At 44.0% G+C, this 23,460-nt stretch overlaps 1 protein-coding gene across 1 annotated transcript in view; it reads left to right on the top strand.

Annotated features, from left to right (window-relative positions):
• The first annotated feature begins 341 nt into the window (after positions 1-341).
• Positions 342-23,460, top strand: part of LPCAT2 (lysophosphatidylcholine acyltransferase 2) — a 37,577-nt gene continuing 14,458 nt past the window's right edge. Inside the window, exons 1-8 of the mRNA XM_028740123.2 lie at positions 342-536; positions 10,540-10,679; positions 11,988-12,205; positions 15,140-15,252; positions 17,133-17,193; positions 19,038-19,096; positions 21,242-21,276; positions 22,660-22,714. Coding sequence (XP_028595956.2) covers positions 363-536; positions 10,540-10,679; positions 11,988-12,205; positions 15,140-15,252; positions 17,133-17,193; positions 19,038-19,096; positions 21,242-21,276; positions 22,660-22,714 — 855 coding nt within the window. The 5' untranslated portion in view covers positions 342-362. The remainder of the gene's footprint in view (positions 537-10,539; positions 10,680-11,987; positions 12,206-15,139; positions 15,253-17,132; positions 17,194-19,037; positions 19,097-21,241; positions 21,277-22,659; positions 22,715-23,460) is intronic.

Here is a 23,460-nt window from a genome sequence, read left to right as displayed (position 1 = left end):
CTTTCAGCGTGGCAGTACCTACACTTTGGAAATTATCACCTGCTAAAATCCGCAGAGGAAGCTACTCTTAAAAGGCAGAGGAACAGGTTCCGGTCAATAAGTTGGCAACTGTCCCAAACAACCGCAATTCACAGTCCTAATACGGGTCTTCCAGCACAGCTAACCGCCCTAAAATAGCCATCGCCTGCTGGAGTCCGCCGAGAAAGCTGCTGTTAAAAGGCAGAGGAGCAGGGACAGGTGGAAACGTTGGCAAATCCCCCCTCCCCGCTCCCAGGTTGATGGATTGTGCGCAGGCGCCCTGGAGACAAGGAGGAGCGAGCGCCTCTCGCAGCATCTCCCGGTTCTCCTTTCGCCTGGCCGCGATGACTCTGTGCACAGAAGCGGCCGTGGCGGCGCTGGGAGGCGGAGGCATGTCGGAGCCAGCGCTGCAACCGAGGGCGGTCTTCACCTTGCCCAGGCAGCAGTCGCTCGCCTCGCCGCTGGTGATCAACCCCTTCGTGCAAGAGACGCGCCTGGATGCAAAGGATAAATCCCGGGTACAGGGGATTGACAGCCGCTGTAAACAGACCCCGGGGGTGGGGAAGGAGGATGGCCGGGGGCAGCCGGGGTGAACGGCACGGGGGCAGCCTGCGAGCTCGCTAGGGAGGGGGTTAAAGGGGCCCTTTGCAAATGCCTCTTCAATTATGATGATAATAATAACAAAGCGCGCGCACGACGCTGCGCTTTGCAAACATTGACAGGCGTTTTTAAAGCAAAAAGCCATGCTGAAGATTTCAGAAATGAAATCTGTTGCAGTTATTTCTGGGTCTCCGTTTGGTGTCCTCCGACAGAGAAGGGGGCGGCGGCGGTTCTGGCTGAAAAGAGTCTGTCCTCCTTATTACATAAGCAGGCGAAGAATGCGTTCTGTTAGAATTCCTCAGAGCCCCACCTGCCTGGCGCTCCCGGGTCAACTTCCTGCAAGCGAAAGCGGCAGCTTCATCCTTCAGTTGGCAGCTGGATGCAAACCGTTTGCATCCTTTCTCTCTCATTTTTTGTATGGATCATGTGAGGGTTCTTTGTTTTTTGGGGGGGTGGAGAGAGTTTGACCTGATCTCAGCCAGGGCCTCAGCTGATTTATCCGTGAAATGGGTATAAGGCATCATTTATAAGCGAGGCAAATAAAATACATGAGTGGGGATAGTTTATACAAATCTTCTAGTTAGCATTGCCCCCTTTTATGGTTCTAGTGTCTTTTAATAGTTGAACTCCACGTGTGCTTAAACCAACAAAATCTATTTTCTGGGTCAGAGATATGAATATGTGAACTTGACTGGAGTCAGTGTGTTTGGGACTTTGATTGGTGGACAATATCTGGGGTCCTCAGTGGAGACCCTTTAGCCAAGCTGGAAATGTCAGCATTGGACCCTTCTGGCTGCGAAGCCTGTGCTCTGCTTCTGTGGCCCCTCCTTATACATGATGGGCTTCTCCAGATGGGATGCTTATTGAGCATCCTGTTTTGCTTGGATGCTGTGGTTAGATTATAACTGGCTATATTTATTTATTTATAGGGGAAGTGCTATAGATAATCCATTTTGCACAAAGAAAGTATCCAGTTCAATTCCTGGCATCTCCAGGTAGGGGCTGGACAGGTCCCCTACCTGAAAACCTAGAGAGATGCTGCCAGTCCGTGTAGACAGTACTGAGCTAGATGGAAGAATGCAATAGAAGGCAGCTTTCTATGTTCCTTCTATTTAAGGGCAAGGGTCATAGTTCATTGGTAGAGCATCTGCTTTGCAGGCAGAAAGACCCGAGTTAAGTCCCCAATGCCTGGAGTGGGAGAGACTCCTGCCTGAAGCCCTGAAGAGCCTCTGTCACTCAGTGTAAACAAGAATGAGCTTGATAGACCAATGTATGTTTTGTTTTGTTTATTTATCAATTGAATGTATGTACTGTCCTTCATCCGAAGATCACAGGGCGGTATACAACATAAAAATTCAAAATGAGAGCACAAAATTAATAACCAAGAACTGAAAACAACCCCCACCAACAAATTCAAAAGGCCAGAGATAGTTTAAACAGCCAAAGGCCTGATTATAGAGGACTGGTTATGTCATGACTTGATCTAAGGCAGGTTCCTATGTCCACACAGGCGTGGCAGGAAGTTGTTGCCATTCTTATTTTCTATGTGCAATAAATTAATTTGCTTCCTTTTGCTTTCATACTGCTGCTGTTAGGTAAGCCAATATTCTTTCCATTTTAAAGATGAGAAACTGAGTCCATGCTTTGATGGGGGCAAGCCTGTTGGATCTCCTAAAAGAAAAGAAAAGAAAGAAACCTAAGAAGTACCAACAGAAAGCATACTGTTAGAATTAAAGAATGAGCCTTTGAGCGTGTTCTGAGCTCCAAAATTTTGTTTTCAATGCAAGAATGTGAATTGAGCTTGCAGCCCTTTAAACACAAAATAAGTTCATAGCTGGTTTGCTTTCTGCATTCCTGTGGCCTAATTTAGAAGTGGGAAAACTATTTTGTTGTTACTATTTTTAAACATTTGGAAAGTTCTGCTGATCTAAGGCAGATTGCCCATAAATCTTATCAGTGGGCACTGTCCTGTTTTCTCCCCCCCCCCAAAAAAAAATGTATTGGGAACAGCATAGCTCAGTATGACCGGAATATATTGCTGGTTGTCCAAAGGTAAGGGTTGCAGCTGTTTCTCTATCCACTTTTGCCTCTGGCCACACCCACTACTGTCATGCAAACTCCCCAAACTCAGGGATTATGGCCTTCCAGCTGAACATATGTAGATTCCCCACCCATGAAGTAGGTTCTGGGGCAGATGAACAAATTGTCTGACCTGGTAGGAGACAGCTTCTGGTGAACTTAACTTTATAGCTAATGGGATCAGATTTAGACATGGAATCTTCATCTCATCTCACCTTAAGGTGTTTCTGGAATTCCAGATATACTTCAAACTCCAACCTCTGCAAATGGTTGTATTCCAATACAGAGTATTAGATTAGATGTGAGGGATACACACCCACCCACACAGTGGTACAGTGGTACCTCAGGTTACAGACGCTTCAGGTTACAGATGCTTCAGGTTACAGACGCTTCAGGTTACAGACTCCGCTTACCCAGAAATAGTACCTCAGGTTAAGAACTTTGCTTCAGTATGAGAACAGAAATTGTGCTCTGGCGGTGCGGTGGCAACAGGAGGCCCCATTAGCTAAAGTGGTCTTCAGGTTAAGAACAGTTTCAGGTTAAGAATGGACCTCCAGAACGTATTAAGTTCTTAACCCAAGGTACCACTGTACAAACTAGCAATCCTGGCAACTTGATGCCCCCCTCTCCCCTTGCACAGACTTCAGATTAGCAGTTGCTTTGTTCAACATTCTTAATAAAGTGGTATGTTGAATCCTGCATTGTGGTGGGCTTTGATCATAAATATAAGATTTTTGCTTTATGCAGACATTCTGATACTTTCCTGACTTCTGTTTCAAGCCTAGAGTTGTCAGTGTCTGGTTCAAACTTCTGCTTTCTCACTTCTCAGCAAAATTCTCTCCCCACGCCCCCACCCCGTAAAAGTTTCCAGGATTTCCGTACTGTAATTTTCTTTTAGAGGAAGAAGAAAAAGAAGTTTTTTTGTGAAATGTTAACCACAAGAAAAGTGCCACTGAAGTGACATTTACCACAGATAGCTGCAAGCACACATTAAACTCTGGTGTAGACAAGCGCTTGTAATCAGAATGAATGCTTCATAAAGATGGAACATTCATTCAGATTTGTTGAAAGGACGAGACTATGTTCTACCACTTGTTGGCGTCAGCCAGTAGACACTACTTATATTGGAAGATTCAGGGCAGGTAAAAGAAAGGATATTTTCATGCAGGAACTTGCTCCCACAGAGGGCAGTAATGGCCACCAACCTAGATGGCTTTAAAAGATTAGACAGATTCATGGAGGAAAGAAGAAGAAGAAGAGTTTGGATTTGATATCCCGCTTTATCACTACCCTAAGGAGTCTCAAAGCGGCTCACAATCTTCTTTCCCTTCCTCCCCCACAACAAACACACTGTGAGGTGAGTGGGGCTGAGAGACTTCAGAGAAGTGTGACTAGCCCAAGGTCACCCAGCAGCTGCATGTGGAGGAGCCGGGAATCAAACCCGGTTCACCAGATTATGAGTCTACTGCTCTTAACCACTAATCCACACTGGCTCTGGCCATGATGGCTGTACTCTGGCTCCACAACACAACAAAGAGGTGCAGGGACTCAGTTCCAGAAGGGAAAAAAGCCCTGCCCACAGGCATCTGGCTGGCCACTGTTAAAACTGGATGCTGGACTAAATGGGCCATTGGCCTCATCCAGCAGGCTCTTCTTATCTTTTTAACATCTGATGTCACGTGTAACCTTACTGCAAACTTTGCACAAGCAAATTGTGTGGAACGCTCAACAAGAAGGCCATCTGGATATAACCTGTGTTGTTTTTATCATTGTAGCATAGTGGATGACCACAAACTCTGCATACAGGAAGTCCTGTGTTCTTTTGCCAAATTCTTTAAGTGGGGTAGGGAATAACCCTGCCTAAAATTATGGGACACACACACACACACACACACACACACACACACAGTGTCACAAAGTCTCCACCTCTGCCTTAGTGGCTTTCTAAGGTTGTTCCCATGTTGCTAGTTTGCCGTGGACCTCTGAACTACACCCTGAAGAAAGGCACCCTGCCAACATTTTCTGAGGTCATTTTAATCCTAGGAAGATGACAGGTTGATCCAGAGCACCTAAATCATGCCCATGGAATGTTTTCTGCAGCATGTCTGAGCAGATCAGTGCTTTACAGGTCTACACGGAAGTAAGTGCCACTGACTTCAGTGGGACTTCACCTGTCAGGCATTCTTTAGCTGTGATTCCTGCATTGCTGGCAGTTGGAATGGATGCCCCATCGTGTTCCTTCCAGCTCTACAATTTTATGATCCTATGTATGTGTTGCGTTGCAGTCTAAACTGAGTAGTGGGGGCACAGGGCATGCAAACCCAGCGAACAGAACTAGACGAGCAAAGAGGAAGCTTATGAAACTTTGTGTGTTTCCTTTATGCGGCCGGAAAAGAGGGCTGACTCCCTCCCAGCCAGCCCTGTGAAACTTCTCCCCTCCGGACCCACCTTCTGTTTCGTTGAGAAGTGTAGTGCTTCTCTTCTATCTTGTAATTTCAAAGCTAAGATAAACCACTTCCCTTCCAGGCACCTTGGAGGCCCTTCCACATGCCCAGTATCTGATGACTGGGAGATACTTCTTTCCTGCTTCCTGAAATTGCTATCTTCCAGGGCATCTGACTGTTGTTTTTTTTAGATGCTCTTAATGCGTTTAAGTGATTTCAATGTATTTTTAACCAGTTTAATCCAGATTTACTGTTTCTGCAGGGTTTTGGTGTGTTTTTTAATCTATCCAGATTAAATGGAAACATAATATGGGGTGACAGTTTGGTAAGGATGATGTGACATTGAGACTCCACAATAAGCTGCTATGGGGAAGTACCCAGAGCATATCTGCCTTGGTGGCAAAGAGGGAGACTGCACATTTTCAAACCCAGGCTATCAAACCAGACCAGAGCCTGTTCTCTGCCCTGCTTCCACCCCGCAGATCATCTACTTTTTCACCATGACCTGCAGAAGGGATGTTCTCAGGGCAAATGAATTGAGTGCAGCAGCAGGTGGCATTGTGAACATTCAGCAGATTTGAATGTTCAAGAAGGCATGTGGGACAGTCCCTTCAGGACCAAACCACTTCCAAAATGCAGATTGAGGGTGTTTATATTTTGAGTACTCTCCTAATATATCAGAGGTGGACCTTGGGACTTTGCCCAAGGCACACCCCTCACCAGCCTGCTGTGCCCCCTCATTGAGAGTTTTTGGCTGGCTAGGATGTGTCCTTGAATGGTGATATTGCCTATTCCCTGCCAGGATGGAAGATGGAAAGGTGTAGACCTCTGACTTTCCTGTGGCTAGAACAGAGCCTCTTGTACAAATATTTTAAAAGTGTCAATTGTTCCACCCACTGTTGCCTCTGGTCCCGCCCACCACTGGTCTTCAGCCCCCAGAATGCTTCATGGATTGAAAAAGGTTCCCCACCTCTTCAATGCAGAATGCTAAGTTTTTCCTATACACAGGGAAGGTTGTTCTTCCCCCTGCTCTGTGTATGGAAATGGAGCCATTGTTGCTGCAGCTGGTGATAGCTGTTGGTTACAGAGGTCATACTCCCTGATACTGTTTCAAGGTAAAATGTTATTTACCTATTTACCGCCAAAGATCACAGGTTTTTCATATGGCTGCAGGACCAGCATGTTTCCTCAAAGAGCAGGTATAACCTGACATTCTGAAGAAGTAAACGTTCATTAATGCTCTAAGACATTTTTGCATTACTTGTTGCTCCAAAAGCCTGCAAGGACTGTAATTCTCTTCATTTTCAGTACCATATTTAGAGGAAAGCAATTCCTTTAAAAGCTCTGTAAAAATGTTTGCTAGAGCCTTTTAAAAAGAAAAAGAAAAAACTGCTTGAGAGACCGAAAACATAATTTTTGATTTGTTTAATTTTTTTTAACAGCAAAAGGAAGCCAATAGCTTCTTGCTCCATTTTTCAGCAGATTTCAGCAAAGTTGCCTTCAGGGGTCTGAAGAGAGGCCACTCCATGTGAGGAAAGGCTTCTTCATGCATGGGTCCTTTTTACAGGGATATATAAATCTTCTCCATGAAGACAGTCAAGTCCTTCTCTGTAGTGTGTTGAAATTGGCAGACTCTTTGGGCCTGGGCAGCTTCATTAATAAATACAGCTCACATTCTGCTAGAATTGATAAGGGCCTGAATATGCCATTTCTCCAAGCTTGAGTGTGATGAATGGTAGAAGTGATCCGCATTTGTGGCTTCACACCTGTGGCTTGTTCTGTGCCACCCGTTTGCTGGGAATCACAAGTGTGGAGAAGGCTGTTGCACTTGGGCGCACGCTTTCCAGTGGCATCTGGTTGGCACTGTGAGAACAGGGTGCTGGTTTTGATGGGCTTCTGGCTTGACCCAGCAGGGCTCTTCCTAGGTTGCTATTCTTATTTTGGGCATTGAATCTCATGTGTGCATGTTTTAAAGTCCCATTTTACAGAATGGAGGTCTTGTGGATTCCACAATTTCAGTCGTCTGTTTTGTCATGGAGGTAATCTGAGGTTGCATTGCAGTTTATTCTGTATTCCTGATGTCCCCCTGACTGTTAACTTCCACATGATAGTTCAGCTTTCATACTACATAAAAGCCACTTCAGGAAATATAGTGGAATATAGCACACTTTCAGCATTCATTTCAGTGTTACCGGCTTCCAGAATAAATCCATTTGCAAATAACATGGAAATGAGGGCTAAACCTGCTCTATATTCCACTATATTTCTGAAAGTGGCTTTTACTTTGTGTGAAAGCTCAAATATAATGTGGAAATTAACAGTTAGGGCAAAGTGGGGAAGACAGAGTGAGCTGCTGTGTGAATGCAGCCAGAGAATGCTGATTCTCCTCCTCAGTCAGGGAGGCCCAAGCATCATCATGCACACCCAGGGTGTGAATTCACATCAAGGAATTGGGGGAGGGAATCTGTGGCCTTCTAAGTGCTGGGGGACTCCCAGATCCCACCATCCCTGACCATGCTGGCTGGGGCTGAGGGGGTTTGGAGCCCATCACAATCTGGTGGGCCACAGGTTCTCCACCCCTGATGTACATGACATTTTTTACATCAGACACAACCTTAGGATGCCATTGTTTTTTAACATAAGAAGAGGTCTGCTGGGTCAGGCCAGTGGCTCATCTAGGCCAGCATCCTGTTCTCACAGTGGCCACCCAGATGCCTCTGGGAAGCCCTCAAGAACGGAGCAGAGCACAAGAGCCCTCTCCCCTCCTGCGGTTTCCAGCACCTGGTGTTCAGAAGCATTGCTGCCTCTGACAGTGGAGGTCGGCATGGGCCACCCATACCTCCTCAAAGAACACTGATGAAATAACTCGAAAACAGGAAATGAACCTGGTGTTCCAAAACTGCATGGCTAACCTTTCTTGACCTTCATGAGAAGACGCTAAAAATGTTTTGTACTGATAGGAAATGGTGACTATTTTTCTGTAAGCTGACCTCGCCCTTCTTTTGGCTTCATCCATTAGATCATCAGCCCCAGCCACGCCCTTCTTTTGGCTTCATCCATTAGATCATCAGCCCCAGCCTTTTGCACCAAATATCCAAAGCTTCTCTGTGAATCTGTAAACTTGTATTGAATACCTCACAGGAAGAGAATTTCACAACTTCCTCAGAACTTCGTTCTGCTCTTCCTCCTATAAACATCAGATGACGAGACACACAGTCTTTGAAGGCGAAATGCTACTGGTTTAGCCGCAAGTTAATAATAATAATAATAATTGTTACACTTGTCAGGGATACTAATTGGCCCATTATCTTATTTGGCATAAAGAAAATGCTTTTACCTGTCTTGCCCCTGTGCAGACTTGCCCCTTTGCACTCGTTTTAATTTGGAGGAAAATTTGCTTCTGTCTTTCAAGTTTCTCATTCAGTGTGAGGTTGCTTTCTGTGTTCCTGAGTTAGTTAAGTAACTTTGGTGTATTGTGATCTGCTGGGCTTCTAACTGATCCTATTCTGCCTTTGTCCTTGCAGACCTAGTTGCTGCGAAATATGAGAGAGGGAAATTGGCTCGTTAGAAATAGGAAGTTTGGCAAGGGTTATGACTTGAGGCTTGTTCAGATGTTACGCTGAGCACAGGTACAAACCAGCTCTACCCGTGTACAAATGTTTGTGTGGAAGCGTGCAGTGGTGGTGGTGCAGTGGTTAGAGTGCCGGGCTAGAATCTTGGAGACCAGGGTTAAATCCCTATGTGACCCATGAAGCAGTCATCACCTTTCAACCTAACAGGGTGGTTATGAGGATCAAATGGAGTTGGGGATAGGATAATGATGTACACCGCTTTGAGCTCCTTGGAGCAAAGGTGAGATCAAAATGCAAGGAGAAACAGAATCATAGAGTTGGAAGGATCCACTGGGGTCTTTCACCCAATGTGGAGCTCAAACGCATGACCCTGGGATTAAGAGTCTCATGCTCTGCTGGACTGAGCTGTCCAGCCTCATGCACCATGAATCAGTCTGCCAATGAAACACCTGTGCATCACAGAACCTCCTTTTGGGGAGGGGTGTTTCACATCAGTTTACATATGTCAGTGCTCTTGAACCCTACAGTGGTCCCTTGGGTTAAGAACTTAATTTGTTCTGGAGGTCTGTTCTTAACCTGAAACTGTTCTTAACCTGAAGCACCACTTTAGCTAATGGGGCCTCCCTCTGCTGTCGCGCCGCCGGAGCACAATTTCTGTTCTCATCCTGAAGCAAAGTTCTTAACCCGAGGTACTATTTCTGGGTTAGCGGAGTCTGTAACCTGAAGCGTATATAACCCAAGGTACCACTGTACTTCAGTTTGTGTGTGACATCTGGGACCAGAAATCCAAGTATACAACAATGCATAATGCTTTGTCAGTTTGTCTTCAAATATTTACATTAAATTTGCTTTGAGTTATCACTTTCTTTAAACCCAAAAGGAAAAAACAACAATCCCGTTCCATGTTAGAGCCAATACTTAGTCAAATAATGCTAATCAGGAAGTTGCTTTCTGTGTATTTTGGCAAATGGTCAATTATTAGGTAACCAGCAAGTTATTTCCAGAGACATCTCTGCCTGGGACGTGACCAAAAGACTAACTGAGAATTCTAAGGGTGTAGGGAGCCTTATAGCAACCCAGGCAGAGCATCTAGCTCAGTACTGCCAACACTGGCTGGCAGCAGCTGTCCAGGATTTCAGACAGAAGTCTTTCCCAGTCCGACTTGGAGATGCCAGGGATTGAACCTGGGACCTTCTGCATGAAAACCACATGCCCTACCATTGAACTGTCCCATCAATCTTCTGCAATGCCTAAATAAACTAGGACTCAATTGCTTGGGACTTTTGCCCACTACATTCCCTGTATGTCTGTATGCTACTGGGTTACTTGGCCTTTGATGACTAGGCAGCCTCTATTGGAAACCACAGCATTTTGAGATTATTGTGTTATTGATTTATATACTTCTTAGTTGCCAAAGAATCTTCTAAGCCATTTACAGGTATAAACCCAATTACGGGGGGGGGGGGGAATAGGCATGCATAATTAAAATACATGATGAAACAAGGCCACCTGTGAGAAATCAGGCCCATTTCAAGGGATGTGGGCCTCATTCAAGTCAGGTTGAGACAAATAATGTGAATGGCCCAGGATCATCCAGTGAGCTTCATGGCTGATTGGGGATTTAAATCCTGATCTCCCAGGTTGTAGTCTGGTGGCTTAAGCCATGATACCATTCTAGCTCAGCTAGGTTATCAGTGGTTTGTTACTGAGTTGGTAGATGCGATCACCGCTGTACCTCTTGCATGTGTCCTTTGGAAACAAACAAGTGAACTGAAACATCACTTGTGGCCTAGCTGACTGGTTAACTCTGTCTCTTTATTTTCCAGGCTTTCTTGTTCGGGCTGATTCTGGTTCCTCTCCGTGTCCTATGCATGTTCTTCATTTTGCTGGTGGCTTGGCCGTTTGCAGTCCTGGCAACTTCCTGCACCCCTGAGAAGGGGACTAAGCCACTTCTGGGATGGCAAAGGTAACATGGCTGTTGAGGACCTCTTAATAGGGAAGGCTTGCTGAATACAGCAGGACTTGCCCTTGTAACTGCTTTGCACATTATTCGCAAGGACCTCTTTGTCCTCATCCTGGAATGAAACAACCTCCACAATCTTGGGTACAGCATCTCTCCATGGACTTCCAGGAAATAAGAGTGGTTACATGGCACCCAAGGTTGCAGTCCTAAAAAACATTGCCTAGGGAAGTAACTTACATTGAACTGAGGATCGCGTTGTGTAGGCCAGCACATTTTGCAAGGCAGCCCAGTATTTTTACTGCCTCTGTAATGTGGGAGAACCATCGCTTAGAATGTCCTTGTCTTTTTGGAGCACTGGGATTTGCAAGAACCTTAACTTTGTAGCATATTCCTATGGCACCATCAGATCTGTCCCTTGGCACACAACGAGGTCCTGTGTCCTTCCCAGTTAAAAATAACAAGAAAGGCTTTTTGGTGTGCCTCTTTTGATGGGGGTTTTAATATGTTTTATTTGTTTTTGAAAGTGTGCAGCCGTTTTTGTGGGGCATGTGCATTTCTGAATATTACCAGTTTTTCATCCAATTTTGTGTATGGGATTGCTGCCTACGTCTATGTAAGGTGAATGATGGTGGTAATAGTCACCAATGTAATTGTCCTCATAATAAAATAATAATAACACTGATGTACCTGAGAGGGGGTTGCAACAATGTTATGTATGTTGAAAGATTTGGGACAGATAAAATAAAGGACTGTTCACACAGTGAACAGTTAAGCTTTGGAGCCCATTCCCACAGGAAGCAATGATGGCCACCAACTTCAGTGGCTTTCAAAGAGGGGTAGACAAATTCATGGATGACAAGGCTATCAGTGATGACTAGCCATGACGGCTCTGCTCTGCCTCTGGAGTAAATGCTTCTGAATACTATTAGCTGGAAACCACAGGAGAGCAGAGTGCTCTTGTGCTCAAGTCCTGCTTGTGGGTTTCCCAAATGAGGCATCTAGTTGGCCACTGTGAGAACAGGATGCTGGTTTAGATGGGCCATTGGCCTGATCCAGCAACCTATTCTAATGTTCTTAACGCAGGCTAAACTTTTATGAATTTAAAAAATGTCATATATATTTGTTTATATGGTGCTCTCAGTGTACATAACAACACAAAGCATGTGTTGGGAGCTGCAGACCCGGGAAGCCAATTGCGGCCCTCCGAGCTTCTCTGTCTGGTGCTCTAGTTTCTCTCCAGGGTTAGGGGTAGTGATCTTGGTGATGAGTGAAGTAATGAGGTCCCCAGTTTTCTTTTCTGTTTTCCCTTAGGAGAGTATGCTATGCCAGCCTCACGCTCTTAGGCCGTGCCTTATTTTTTGTGATGGGCTTCCGAGTCAAAGTGAAGGGGGAAGTAGCTAGTCCTGAGGAGGCACCGATCCTTACTGCAGCACCGCACTCGAGCTTCTTCGACGGGATCGTCTGTGTTCTGGCAGGCTTGCCGTCGATGGTGTCTAGGCAAGAGAATCTCTCTGTGCCCATTCTTGGGAGTAAGTGTTGTAATGAGGCTTGAGGGAATGTAGGCTGGTTTCGCCCAGTTTATTTTTTATTTTTTTATTTTTTCATGTTTATGGGCATTGCCTGTATTTTTTTATTTTTATTTTTTTTAAATAATTTTTATTAATTTTCCAAACATGTAATAAAAACAAACAACAAAACAAAACAAAACATACACACAAATAAACATGTATAATTTCATAAACTCATTTTCCTTCACCTTATTTCCCGGACTTCCCCATACCTCCCTTTTTCTGCATCCTTATTTTTCCTTTTTGACAGCAACCCTCCATTCAATTAATTAGCTCATCTTCATTATAATTCCCTTAAATTTATGATATACAGCTGCAACTCTGTTTCTTAACACCATAGCATCTCAGCACTCCTCAATATTACAACAATTTTTAAGGTATATTTTAAATTTCTTCCAATCTTCTTCCACTGTCTCACTCCCCTGGTCACGGATTCTGCCGGTCATCTCTGCCATTCCCATGTAGTCGATCACCTTCGCTTGCCATTCTTCCAGAGTGGGTAGCTGCTGCGTCTTCCAATACTTTGCCAAAAGAATTCTTGCTGCTGTGGTAGCATACATAAAGAAAGTTCTGTCCTTCCTTGGCACCAATTGGCCCACCATGCCCAGGAGAAAAGCCTCTGGTTTTTTAGAAAATGTCCATTTAAGGACCTTTTTAATTTCATTATAGATCATTTCCCAGTAGACTTTAATCCTCGGGCAGGTCCACCAAAGGTGATAGAAAGTACCTTCAGTTTCATTACATTTCCAACATTTATTATTGGGCAAATGGTAAATTTTTGCAAGTTTGACTGGGGTCATATACCACCTATAGATCATTTTCATTATGTTTTCTCTCAAAGCATTACAAGCCGTAAATCTAACACCAGTATTCCATAACCTTTCCCAGTCATCAAACATAATGTCATGGCCTATGTCTTGTGCCCATTTAATCATAGCTGATTTTACTGTTTCATCTTGTGTATTCCATTTCAGCAGCAAATTATGCATTCTTGACAAGTTCTTAGTATTGGGTTCTAACAATTCTGTTTCCAATTTCGACCTCTCCATCTGAAAACCTATTTTCCTGTCCTGTTTGAATACCTCGTTTATCTGAAGGTAGTGCAACCAATCTCGTACTTTAGACTTTAATTTGTCGTAACTCTGTAATTTGACCCTTTCACCATCTTGCTCTAAAATTTCACAATATTTTGGCCATTTGGGCTCCATATTAAGTTTTTTTGTCTCTTTAGCTTCCATTGGTGATAACCACCTGGGAGTTTTACTTTCCAATAGATCTTTATATCTTATCCAAACATTGTATAGTGCTTTCCTAACAATATGGTTTTTAAAACCTTTGTGTATTTTTACCTTGTCATACCATATATATGCATGCCAACCAAATCTATTGTCATACCCTTCCAGATCCTGGTTTCGCCCAGTTTAAGTCTGGTCTTGCACGCACGCACGTACACGCGCACACATAGGTGAATGAGATGGTAGAGTTCTTGGATCACAGAACAAAATCCAGAATGATGCAGCATTCTGAAAAGAGATGAAGAATCCTCTGGTCCTCCTGACGTTGTTGGATTCCCAACTCCCATCAGCTGCATACAGCGTGGCCATTGGTTTTGACATGCCAGCTTGTCACCCATGCGTTGGTAAACTCAAGACTGCGCTCCAGATTCTTTCCTTTGACATAAAGTCACGTGACATCAACTGATTGACAAGAGGGCAGCCCTCAGCCATCTATTAAAATGGCACGAGTGGGAGCTCAGGATCTGGCCTGCCTGCCAGTGTGTGGCAACTGTGAAATAGGTGAAGTCCATGCTAGGGATCTCCAGGAAAGAAATTGAAAATAAAACTTCAGACAGCACAATGCAATTACAGTGGTACCTTGGTTTACGAACTTAATGTGTTCTGGAAGTCCGTTCTTAAACCAAAGAGTTCTTAAACCAAGGCGTGCTTTCCCATAGCAGCAGGGGACTCAATTTACAAATGGAACACACTCAACAGGAAGCAGAACATGTTCTCTTTCCAAGGCAAAGTTCACAAAACAAAACACCTACTTCCGGGTTTGCAGCGTTCTTAATCCAAGTTGTTCATAAACTAAGCTGTTCTTAAACCAAGGTACCACTGTATACAAATCTATGGTGCAACCACATTTGGAATACTGTACTGTGTACAGTTCTGCTCACCTCACCTCAGCAAGGATACTGTAAAGTTGGAAAAGGTTCAGAAAAGAGCAGCCAAAATGATCAAGGGGATGGAGCAACTCCTCTGTGAGGAAAGCTTGTGACATCTGGGAGTTTTTAGTTTAAAGAAAATGTGAGTAAGGGGTGTCGTCATTTAAGTTTGTAAAAATATAGATGGCATAGAGGAAGTGGATAGAGGACAGTCCCCCCCCCCCTCTCTTAACTCTAGAACTCCAACTTTGGAATGTTGGAGGTTTAGGACAAAATTAAACTATGGAACTTGCTCCCAACTTGGATGGCTTTAAAAGAGGATTGGGCAATATCATGGAAGATAAGGCTATCATTGGCTCTTATCTTTGACAGCTGCTCACTGCCTCTATGGTTGGAGGCAGTATGCCTCTGAATACCAGTTTCTGGGAATCACAAGTGAGGCGAGTGCTGCTGTCCTTAGGTCCTCTCTGTATTCTAAAGTTCTGGTTAGGTATTTTAATATTGTTATACCATCTCCTCCACACATGATATGGGAGGTAGTCTAGAAATGTTCTTAATAAATAAACCAATTTTGACTGGTTCTTAGGCTCAATAAATAATTCTTAGATTTTGGGGGGGGGGTGGATGTGCCTTGGAAATGATAGGAATCTTTCTTTCCTTCCTTCCTTCCTTCCTTCCTTCCTTCCTTCCTTCCTTCCTTCCTTCCTTCCTTCCTTTTTGTTATTAAACAGGGATCCTCAGTGCTCTCCAGCCTGTTGTGGTGTCCCGTGTCGATCCTGATTCTCGGAGGAACACTATCAAAGAAATAACCCGTCGAGCAACTTCAGGGGAGCAATGGCCCCAGGTAAGATTTTTAAGATGGTTTAGCTCAAATTGCTCCTCCAGGCTCTTCGTGACAAATGTTGAGAAATGAATGATGCCAGCTCTAAGCAGTCATCTGAGATAAATGGAGGATGTTGTAAGAATAAATGAGAGAGCCCTGTTGCCCTGTAGGGGTCCAGGTAAACAGCTGACCTAACCCCATCTGCATTATACATTTTAAGTAGTTTCATGCAAATGTAAACAGTAATGGCTTCTTCCAAAGAATCCTGGAAACTGTAGTTTATTGAGGGTGCTGAGAGTAGTTAGGAGACCCCCTATTTCCTGTTAAACCACCCATAGTATTGTGGTTTGAATGGTAACTCATTCAAAATTATTCATAGATGGTACCTGATTCCCTGTACTCAAGTACTAATAGCCCACTATGCAGGAGAGCTTAAGGAGAATCAGGTGCCTATTTTCATAAGTGGTGATTTTGTGAAAAGATACAGGAAAAAATATAGATATATATTATGAAGTGTGACTTATCATGGATCGGATACTGGACTTAGTTCCCAGGGTGGCATTGTTATAGATAGATAGATAGATAGATAGATAGATAGATAGATAGATAGATAGATGATAGATAGATAGATAGATATAGATCTAGATCTAGATCTAGATCTAGATCTAGATCTAGATATAGATATAGATATAGATATAGATATAGATATAGATATAGATATAGATATAGATATAGATATAGATAGATATAGATATATTTGATGAAGAAAGTCAAAACATTACAAACAAGGGCTCATTACAATTGTTACTATCCATGACATGCTTGACAATAGGTAGAAGTTGGTAAGTTTCAGGAGACAACTTGCTGTCTGAATGGTACCAGCAAATTCAGAAAATTGCTTCGATGGGAAAAATGACACCAAAGGTGAACGACAGGAAGAATTTCAAAAAAAGACAGAAAAGAAGTTCCAAATGATGTGCTATCTCCTTATTAAACAAGTAGCACAAAAATACATAACCGGCATCCACATGCTGACTCTTGTGGAACAACTGTGTAGGGTGACACTAATAAACAAAAATAATTTTGGTTGCAAGTGAAGAGGCGCAAATATTTTACAGCACAACATAGATTCAATCAATGCTCTTAGCTATATGCTCCTTGCATGTTTATGATTATGTATATTGGGTGGTTCCCCCCTCCCCAAAGCAAATAAAGTGATTAAAAAACAACAACTGCAGGTTTGAAAGGTTCAGTCAGCCATCTTGATTCAAAATGGTTCCCCGTGATATCCAGACATAGGAAAAAACCTGCTCTGCTATCTCAGGAGCCATCATGCAACATTTGGTTATGGCATCTTAAGTGGTGTCCAAATGCAAAGCAAACAAACACATTTCCAAAATATGTGGCAGATATAGCATATGGAAAGTGGAATGGAACAACAGAGGTGGAATTAGATCAAGGTTATGGAGGCAGAAAGCTCTGACAGTGATCCATGGTTTGAGAACTGGGGTGTTATAAAGGTGTTCCTGTTTTTCTTCCATCAGATTTTGGAGCGTATGTATTGCAAGAAATAGGGCAGCATTCCTGGAGTGTCATTACAGGTTCTGTTATTGTAGGGTCTTCCCCGGCCACTGTTCCAAACAGCCCTCCTCAGCATCTGGTATCTCCCATCAGCCCCAGCCATTGTGGCCAGTGATCAAGGATGATGGGACTTTGAGTCCAACAATATCTTATGGCCCACAGATTAAGAAAGAAAGGTTCAGAAAGACGTGTGCCTCCCTGCCCCCCATTGCTGTCTGAAGGAACCATTGGCAAATGAGTCTTGAACAAGAATTGCTGAATTTGTGGGACAGTTTAAATTAATGGAATATTCATGTCTTCTCCTCTTTTTTTGATCCCAGGTATTGATTTTCCCAGAAGGTACATGTACAAACCGTTCATGTCTGATCACTTTTAAACAAGGTGAGGAAGGCTGTCTCAGATGCACTGTTGCTGAAAAGCTAGAGGTGGGTGGTGGAGTGTGTAACATTTGAAAAGCAGATTTAAAGCATGAACCTTTTCAGAGGAATGGAGGAGGTGCATAACCCTCTAATGCATTGCAAAGCAATCCTCCAGGCTACAGATTGGGGTTGCAAGGTAAAGGTAAAAGATAAAGGACCCCTGGACAGTTAAGTCCAGTCAAAGGCGACTATGGGGTTGAGGCACTCGTCTCTCTTTTCAGGCCGAGGGAGCTGGCATTTGTCCACAGACAGCTTTCTGTGTCATGTGGCCAGCATGATTAAACTTCTACTGGTGCCACAGGACACCTTGATGAGTGCCAGAGTGCATGGAAATACCATTTACCTTTCCGTTGCAGTGGTATCTATCTACTTGCGCCGGTGTGCTTTTGAACTGCTAGGTTGGGAGAAGCTGGGACAGAGCAACAGGAGCTCACCCCGTTGTGTGGATTCAAGCTGCTGACCTTCCGATCAGCAAGCTGAAGAGGCTCAGTGGTTTAGACCACAGCACCACCTGCTAGCTGGCCCTACTCAGAGTACACCTATTGAAATCAATGGAATTATTCCAAGTCTACTCTGAATAGGAGCAGCAGTGAACACATGATCTGCCTGGATCAAATCAGGAGAGTCTGCTTTGGAATATGAGTCCAATTGCTTCCTTACCAGGGGTGAACTTTTGATGAAGGTAGCGATGTTCTAGTACTGGGGGGAAAATGTATTATTGAGCTCAAATGTGCCCCATTAATCCCAACTGCATATCTTTTACACCTGGCTCTGATTGGTAGATCCTTTGGGGTTCTTGTAGAAAGCTAAATGTGCCCGTTTCTGGAATAGATGTAATGTGACTTGGTTTAAGGCAACGTTCTGTCTTCTGTATGTGAGGAATGTTTCTTTATAGGGAGAGCTTCCCCCTTGTGGTCTGAAGCGGTACAGTCCAGAAATGAGCCTAGATCTCACCAACACAATAGACTTCAAAAAGACAACAGACAACCAAAAGTGTTGGTGTGCTTTTCTGCCTAGGGAGTTGGAGCCGATCTGCACTCTGTTGTTACAGGGCCTTTAGAACAAAACAGAAAGGGGATTTAGGTGGCAACTGTATAGCTATGTATGCTTTATCTGATGAATTTCATCCCCCCCCCCATTGCAATCTTTAAATAGGAATGGGGAACCTTTGGTTCCCCAGATGTTGCCAATCTGCCCCAGTAAACTTGGCCCAATAGCCAGAGGTGTTGGGAGTTCAGCAACATCTGGATGACCAACAGTTCCTGACTCCTACTTTAAAGCCCAGGCTTCAGTTCCACAGACTTCAGCTGTCTATTCCAGTGAACATTGAATCCCTCCACTCTCCTGCTGACAGCCACCCAGATCCAAGGTAGTGGTGAAACTGGTCCCAGAACAGGATCCCATACTATCAAATTTGCCTGGGTTGGTGGTCTTCATTCTTCAACCTGGGATGTACCTTTTAAGCACGACATACTTTAGGAGACCCAATTCATTTTTGACCATATCTTTGGTGATAGCGCTTCAGTTGTGATCTACCTTCGATCAGTAAACTGGTCCAGTAGTAGATCCACCAACATGTGGATCTCAATAACAAGTCTGTTAAGAATGTGGCCCCTAACAGCTGTGATTTCCTGGGATTTGGGCGTCTGAGTGAACATGGAAAGCCCTTAACTCAACATGTTAAACTGAATGGTTCTTGGTGGTGTCCATTGATTTTTAATCCTGAGTATTTGTTCTCTAGGCACAAACTATAGTCCACGTAATTTCTCCCCATGGTGATTTTTTTTGTCTGGTTTCCATTTCCAGGGGCCTTTATTCCTGGTGTTCCTGTTCAACCAGTGCTCCTTCGGTACCCAAATAAATTGGTAAGTTCCCTCCCAGTTATTTTATTGATAGAATAAGTTGGGTAGGGAACCTCAGACCTGGGGGCCAGATGTGGCTCCCCTGAACTCATGATCTGGCCCAAAGAAGTCTTCACAGGCCACACCCCTCATTGCCCATGCTTTACATCCCGCTTGAGTGTTTCTACCTGGCTGGATTGAGTCCTTGAACTCTGATAATGCCCCTTGCTAGCCTGGATAGAGAATAGAAAATAGCATATTAACACATTTTGCTTTGCTTGTGGCCCACCTACCCACTACTGGCATGTGGCCCTCAGAAAGTTGCCAGAATGAAAATATGGCCCCTGGACTGAAAAAAAGATTCCCCACCCCTTTAAGAAATCAAATGTCTTGACTTGTTGCAATCCCTCTAGAATGATCCATTTCCCTGATACAAACTATGGCCACATCTGCACTATACGTACGTTTAAAGTTCTGCTTTGTTCTGCTTTTAATAGTCGTGGTTTCCCCCCAAAAAACCTCCAGAAAGTGTATGTAAAGAGTGCTGAGTGTGATTAGGAGACCCCCTTTTCCCCTCACAGAACTACAATTCCCAGAGTCCCCTGTGAAGAGTGATTGTTAAGCCACTCTGGAAATTACAGCTCTGTGAGGGGGATAACAACTCTCTGCACCCTTAACAAACTGCACTTCCCATGATTCTTTGGCAGATGGTATGATACTGCTTTAAATGTATAGTGTAGACAAGGCCCCTAAAAGCATTGTTTGCCTGAGGTGATCTGAATGTTCAGCCTGTGGTTCTGAGTCTGCGATGGCCCATTCACACATGCAGACCACCATTTGGGTGTGCAAACTATCCCACGATAGGCTCCCTCTATGCATTTTGTCATGCTGCCTGCTGACAAAGAAAACTCCACCTGAAATACAGCTGAGAGCACACTCTGCCATCCTCTCACCACAGACACCGCCGTCACCAAGGGCAGGAAACTGGTTAAGCTTTTCCACCAGTGGTTTCTGCAAGTTAAACCTCTTGGCATTGCCACATCTAAGTAAACGACAGTTATTTGCTCCTGTGAGAGAACATGACAGGCCTGTGTGGTCTTGCCTCATATCGTGTCAGGGCTGAGGAACCATTTTCAGCCTGGGGGCTGTGTTCCTTCTGCAGGGTCAGAGACAAAAGGGAGCAGAGCAGTGGGTGCGAATGGGAACCCCTCCCCTATTGTTCAGGCAGGCAGGCGAACAGATTTTTCAGAGTTCAAGGACACATTCCAGCCCCACAGAAAGATTCAAGGAGGGTTCAAAGCAGGAGCCAGATGGAGAGACTCAGGGGGCTGCATTTGCCTCGCTGGGCCAGAGTCTCACCACTTATACTATATGTTATGGTTTGGAAATTTTGGGTCTGGCGCTCTGTACCTTGTTTGTTAGCTCACAGTAGGGATGGGAGGATGTGCCAGATCCAGCCCTCTTGGTTTCTCATTTTTCCATTCTTGAAGTAGGTTTTCTACATTTCTGCACCAATTTATGTTTTCTAAAAATAATAATCCATGTGAAAATTCTTCAAAGTGATAGTAAGAATTTCTCCACATGAACACACTTTTATAATGTGGTTTTGATGAATGTACACATTTCACCAGCAATTTCTCTTAACATAACACCTTTTTTGAATGTCATTTTCACTAACACATTTTAGTGCACACATTTCCCCTCCAACACATGCATTCTTGCAAACTTTGACAGGCATCGCAAAATTCAGATGAGTGCGAATTTTGAAAGATGCCTGCATTTGGGTTGTTGTGTTGTTTTGGACAGTGCAAATGAGGTGCCTGATGAAGGTGGGCTTGTGGCAAAGCTGATGGAGTGAGTGAGTCCTGCTGGCCACCTCTCCCACTGAGGCAGCCTAGTGATATTCCTGTCCCCATGTGACTGTTGAGGGAGAGGAGGCCTGATGGAGCTGTCGGAGTGAGTCCTGTGTCTTCTCCTCTCTTCCATCTGATAAGGTGGGGGGGAGGTTGTGGCCCTCCAGGTGTTCCACAGCCTCCGGAAAAACACAGGTTTCCTGCTAAAGACTTGCTAGCGAATCACGCCCACGTCCTGGCCTCGGCTGGGCTTTGCTTTCCATTCGTCCAACGAGCTGTTTATAACTATTCATTTATTTTATTTGCTTGCCTCTAGGATACCGTGACGTGGACTTGGCAGGGCTACAATTTGTAAGTGTCACCACCCTAATGACAAACGTTCTTATCGCCGGCGGCTGTTGACAATAGTAGTTGCAGCATCTTTGTATGTGCATATACAGCTCTTTATGGGTGCCATGTTCAGAAGGTTCAGAAGGTTTATATCGCAGCAATTGTATACTAATGGGGCAGCAGTGGGGAAGCATTCTCATCCCAAGGGCTGTGTTCCCTTCTGAGCAACCTTTGGGGTGGGGGTGGGGCACATGCTGGTAGTGAGCAAGGCAAGAAGCGAAAGTTGGTGGAGCAACACATAATAATAATAATAATAATAATAATAATAATAATAATAATAATAATAATAATAATTTATTATTTATACCCCGCCCATCTGGCTGGGTTTCCCCAGCCACTCTGGACGGCTTCCAACTGAATATTAAAAACAATACAGCATTAAACATTAAAAACTTCCCTAAAGAACATTACCTCGGTCACTCATCCCTTCCTGTCCTCCCTCCCTGTCCTCCATCCAAGTAAGCCAGAAACATTATCCAAGTTCAAGGACAGGCAAAAGCACTCAATGAGGTTGCAAGCAGGACTGTTGATGGGTTGTAGCCTGGATACGGCTAACAATGGTTACTACCTGTGGTGGCTACACTCTGACTGCATGATTGGAGGCACTATGCTTCCAAATACCAGTTGCTGGAAATCTCAGGGGAGAGATGCTGCTGTCCGGCTTGCAGGTTTCCCTCAGGCATCTGGTTGGCCACTGTGAGAACCTTACCTATAACTTGAACCCATGGGGGCTGGGGTCTTAAACAAGCCCCTTTCCTTTCAGCTTCATCCATAATAATGCTGTTTTGCTTACAGCGTCTAGATGGTCAGCCACTCTGGAAAGGCCTTGCATAAATTGCATAAATTGTTAAAATGTATTAAATAGCCTATCATCTCAAGGAGCCAGTGTGGTGTAGTGGTTATGAGCGGTAGTCTCGTAATCTGGGGAACCGGGTTCGCGTCTCCGCTCCTCCACATGCAGCTGCTGGGTGACCTTGGGCCAGTCACACTTCTCTGAAGTCTCTCAGCCCCACTCACCTCACAGAGTGTTTGTTGTGGGGGAGGAAGGGAAAGGAGAATGTGAGCCGCTTTGAGACTCCTGAAGGGGAGTGATAAAGCGGGATATCAAATCCAAACTCTTCTTCTTCTTCTTCTTCTTCTTCTGTAGCAAGGAGTACTAGCAAGGATGTGAAACACTTCATTGCAAAGCCTAATTGTCATTATCATTACAAGCGCCTTCTAAATTTTTTCAGATCTGCTTTATTTGTGATGTCCATTTGAAAACATAGCTGTTTAAATGTCACATTTAAATGGATTGATTTGAAAATGGTTTGCAACCTTTGTTTTATTTTAATTCTTTTCCAGCAAGGAGGCATTAGTCTTGACTTTGTGCCAGCTGTTTACAAAAGTTGAAGTGGAGGTGAGAACCAGAGAAATGCTGCTATTTTAAACCTGAATGTGTTGATTAGTTTGCAAATGTTTGGGAACTAACATTGAGCAATGATAGAAAAGCTTCCTTTCTCTTCTTCCCTGCTAAATTGGACCTAGAGGGTTTGCCCCTCTCCCCAATCCTGTGCTTTAAATAATCTATCATGCTCTTCTTCTTTTTAAAAAGCACGTGTTGTTGTTTAACCCTTGGCCTTTGCCAAAATAATTGGAAATATTTGGTTTGAGAAAGATACATTGATCAGGTGAGAAAATTAAAGGAACCAGGGAAGGTGAAGAAGGAAAGTTGTAAACGATTGGTTTATTTTATAGAAAGATATGGATGGGGAAATGCTTATTTTAATGTGAATGTGATTTTGAAAAATGTAACACTGAAAAATATGAATAAAATTAAAAGTTGATGCTTAGCATGTTAAGATGTGAGAAATGCTGAAATCGATTAAAACTTCAGTATTCCCCCTTCCTCATTCCCTTTTGCAGAAAAAGGAACAAACTATATTCCTTTTTTAAACCATTTTTATTGTAGTGCTTGGGGCCACCATCCCTACTTGCATTGCTCACCAACCCCTGCATCAAAAGCCCACTTCCTCCCAAGACATAACTCCCTCCCTTTATACCTAACCCAACCCCCTCACATCCCCACTGCTTCTTCAAGCTCCCCCTATAGCCTCACAGCTCTGCTGTTTCCCTTCACCCCTGCTTTATTCAACCCTCTGCTGT

Source organism: Podarcis muralis, chromosome 7, assembly GCF_964188315.1.
Source record: "Podarcis muralis chromosome 7, rPodMur119.hap1.1, whole genome shotgun sequence".
NCBI classification, from domain to species: Eukaryota; Metazoa; Chordata; class Lepidosauria; order Squamata; family Lacertidae; genus Podarcis; species Podarcis muralis.
Note: the sequence above shows the minus strand (reverse complement) of the source record. Positions and strands in the feature narration are given on the sequence as shown.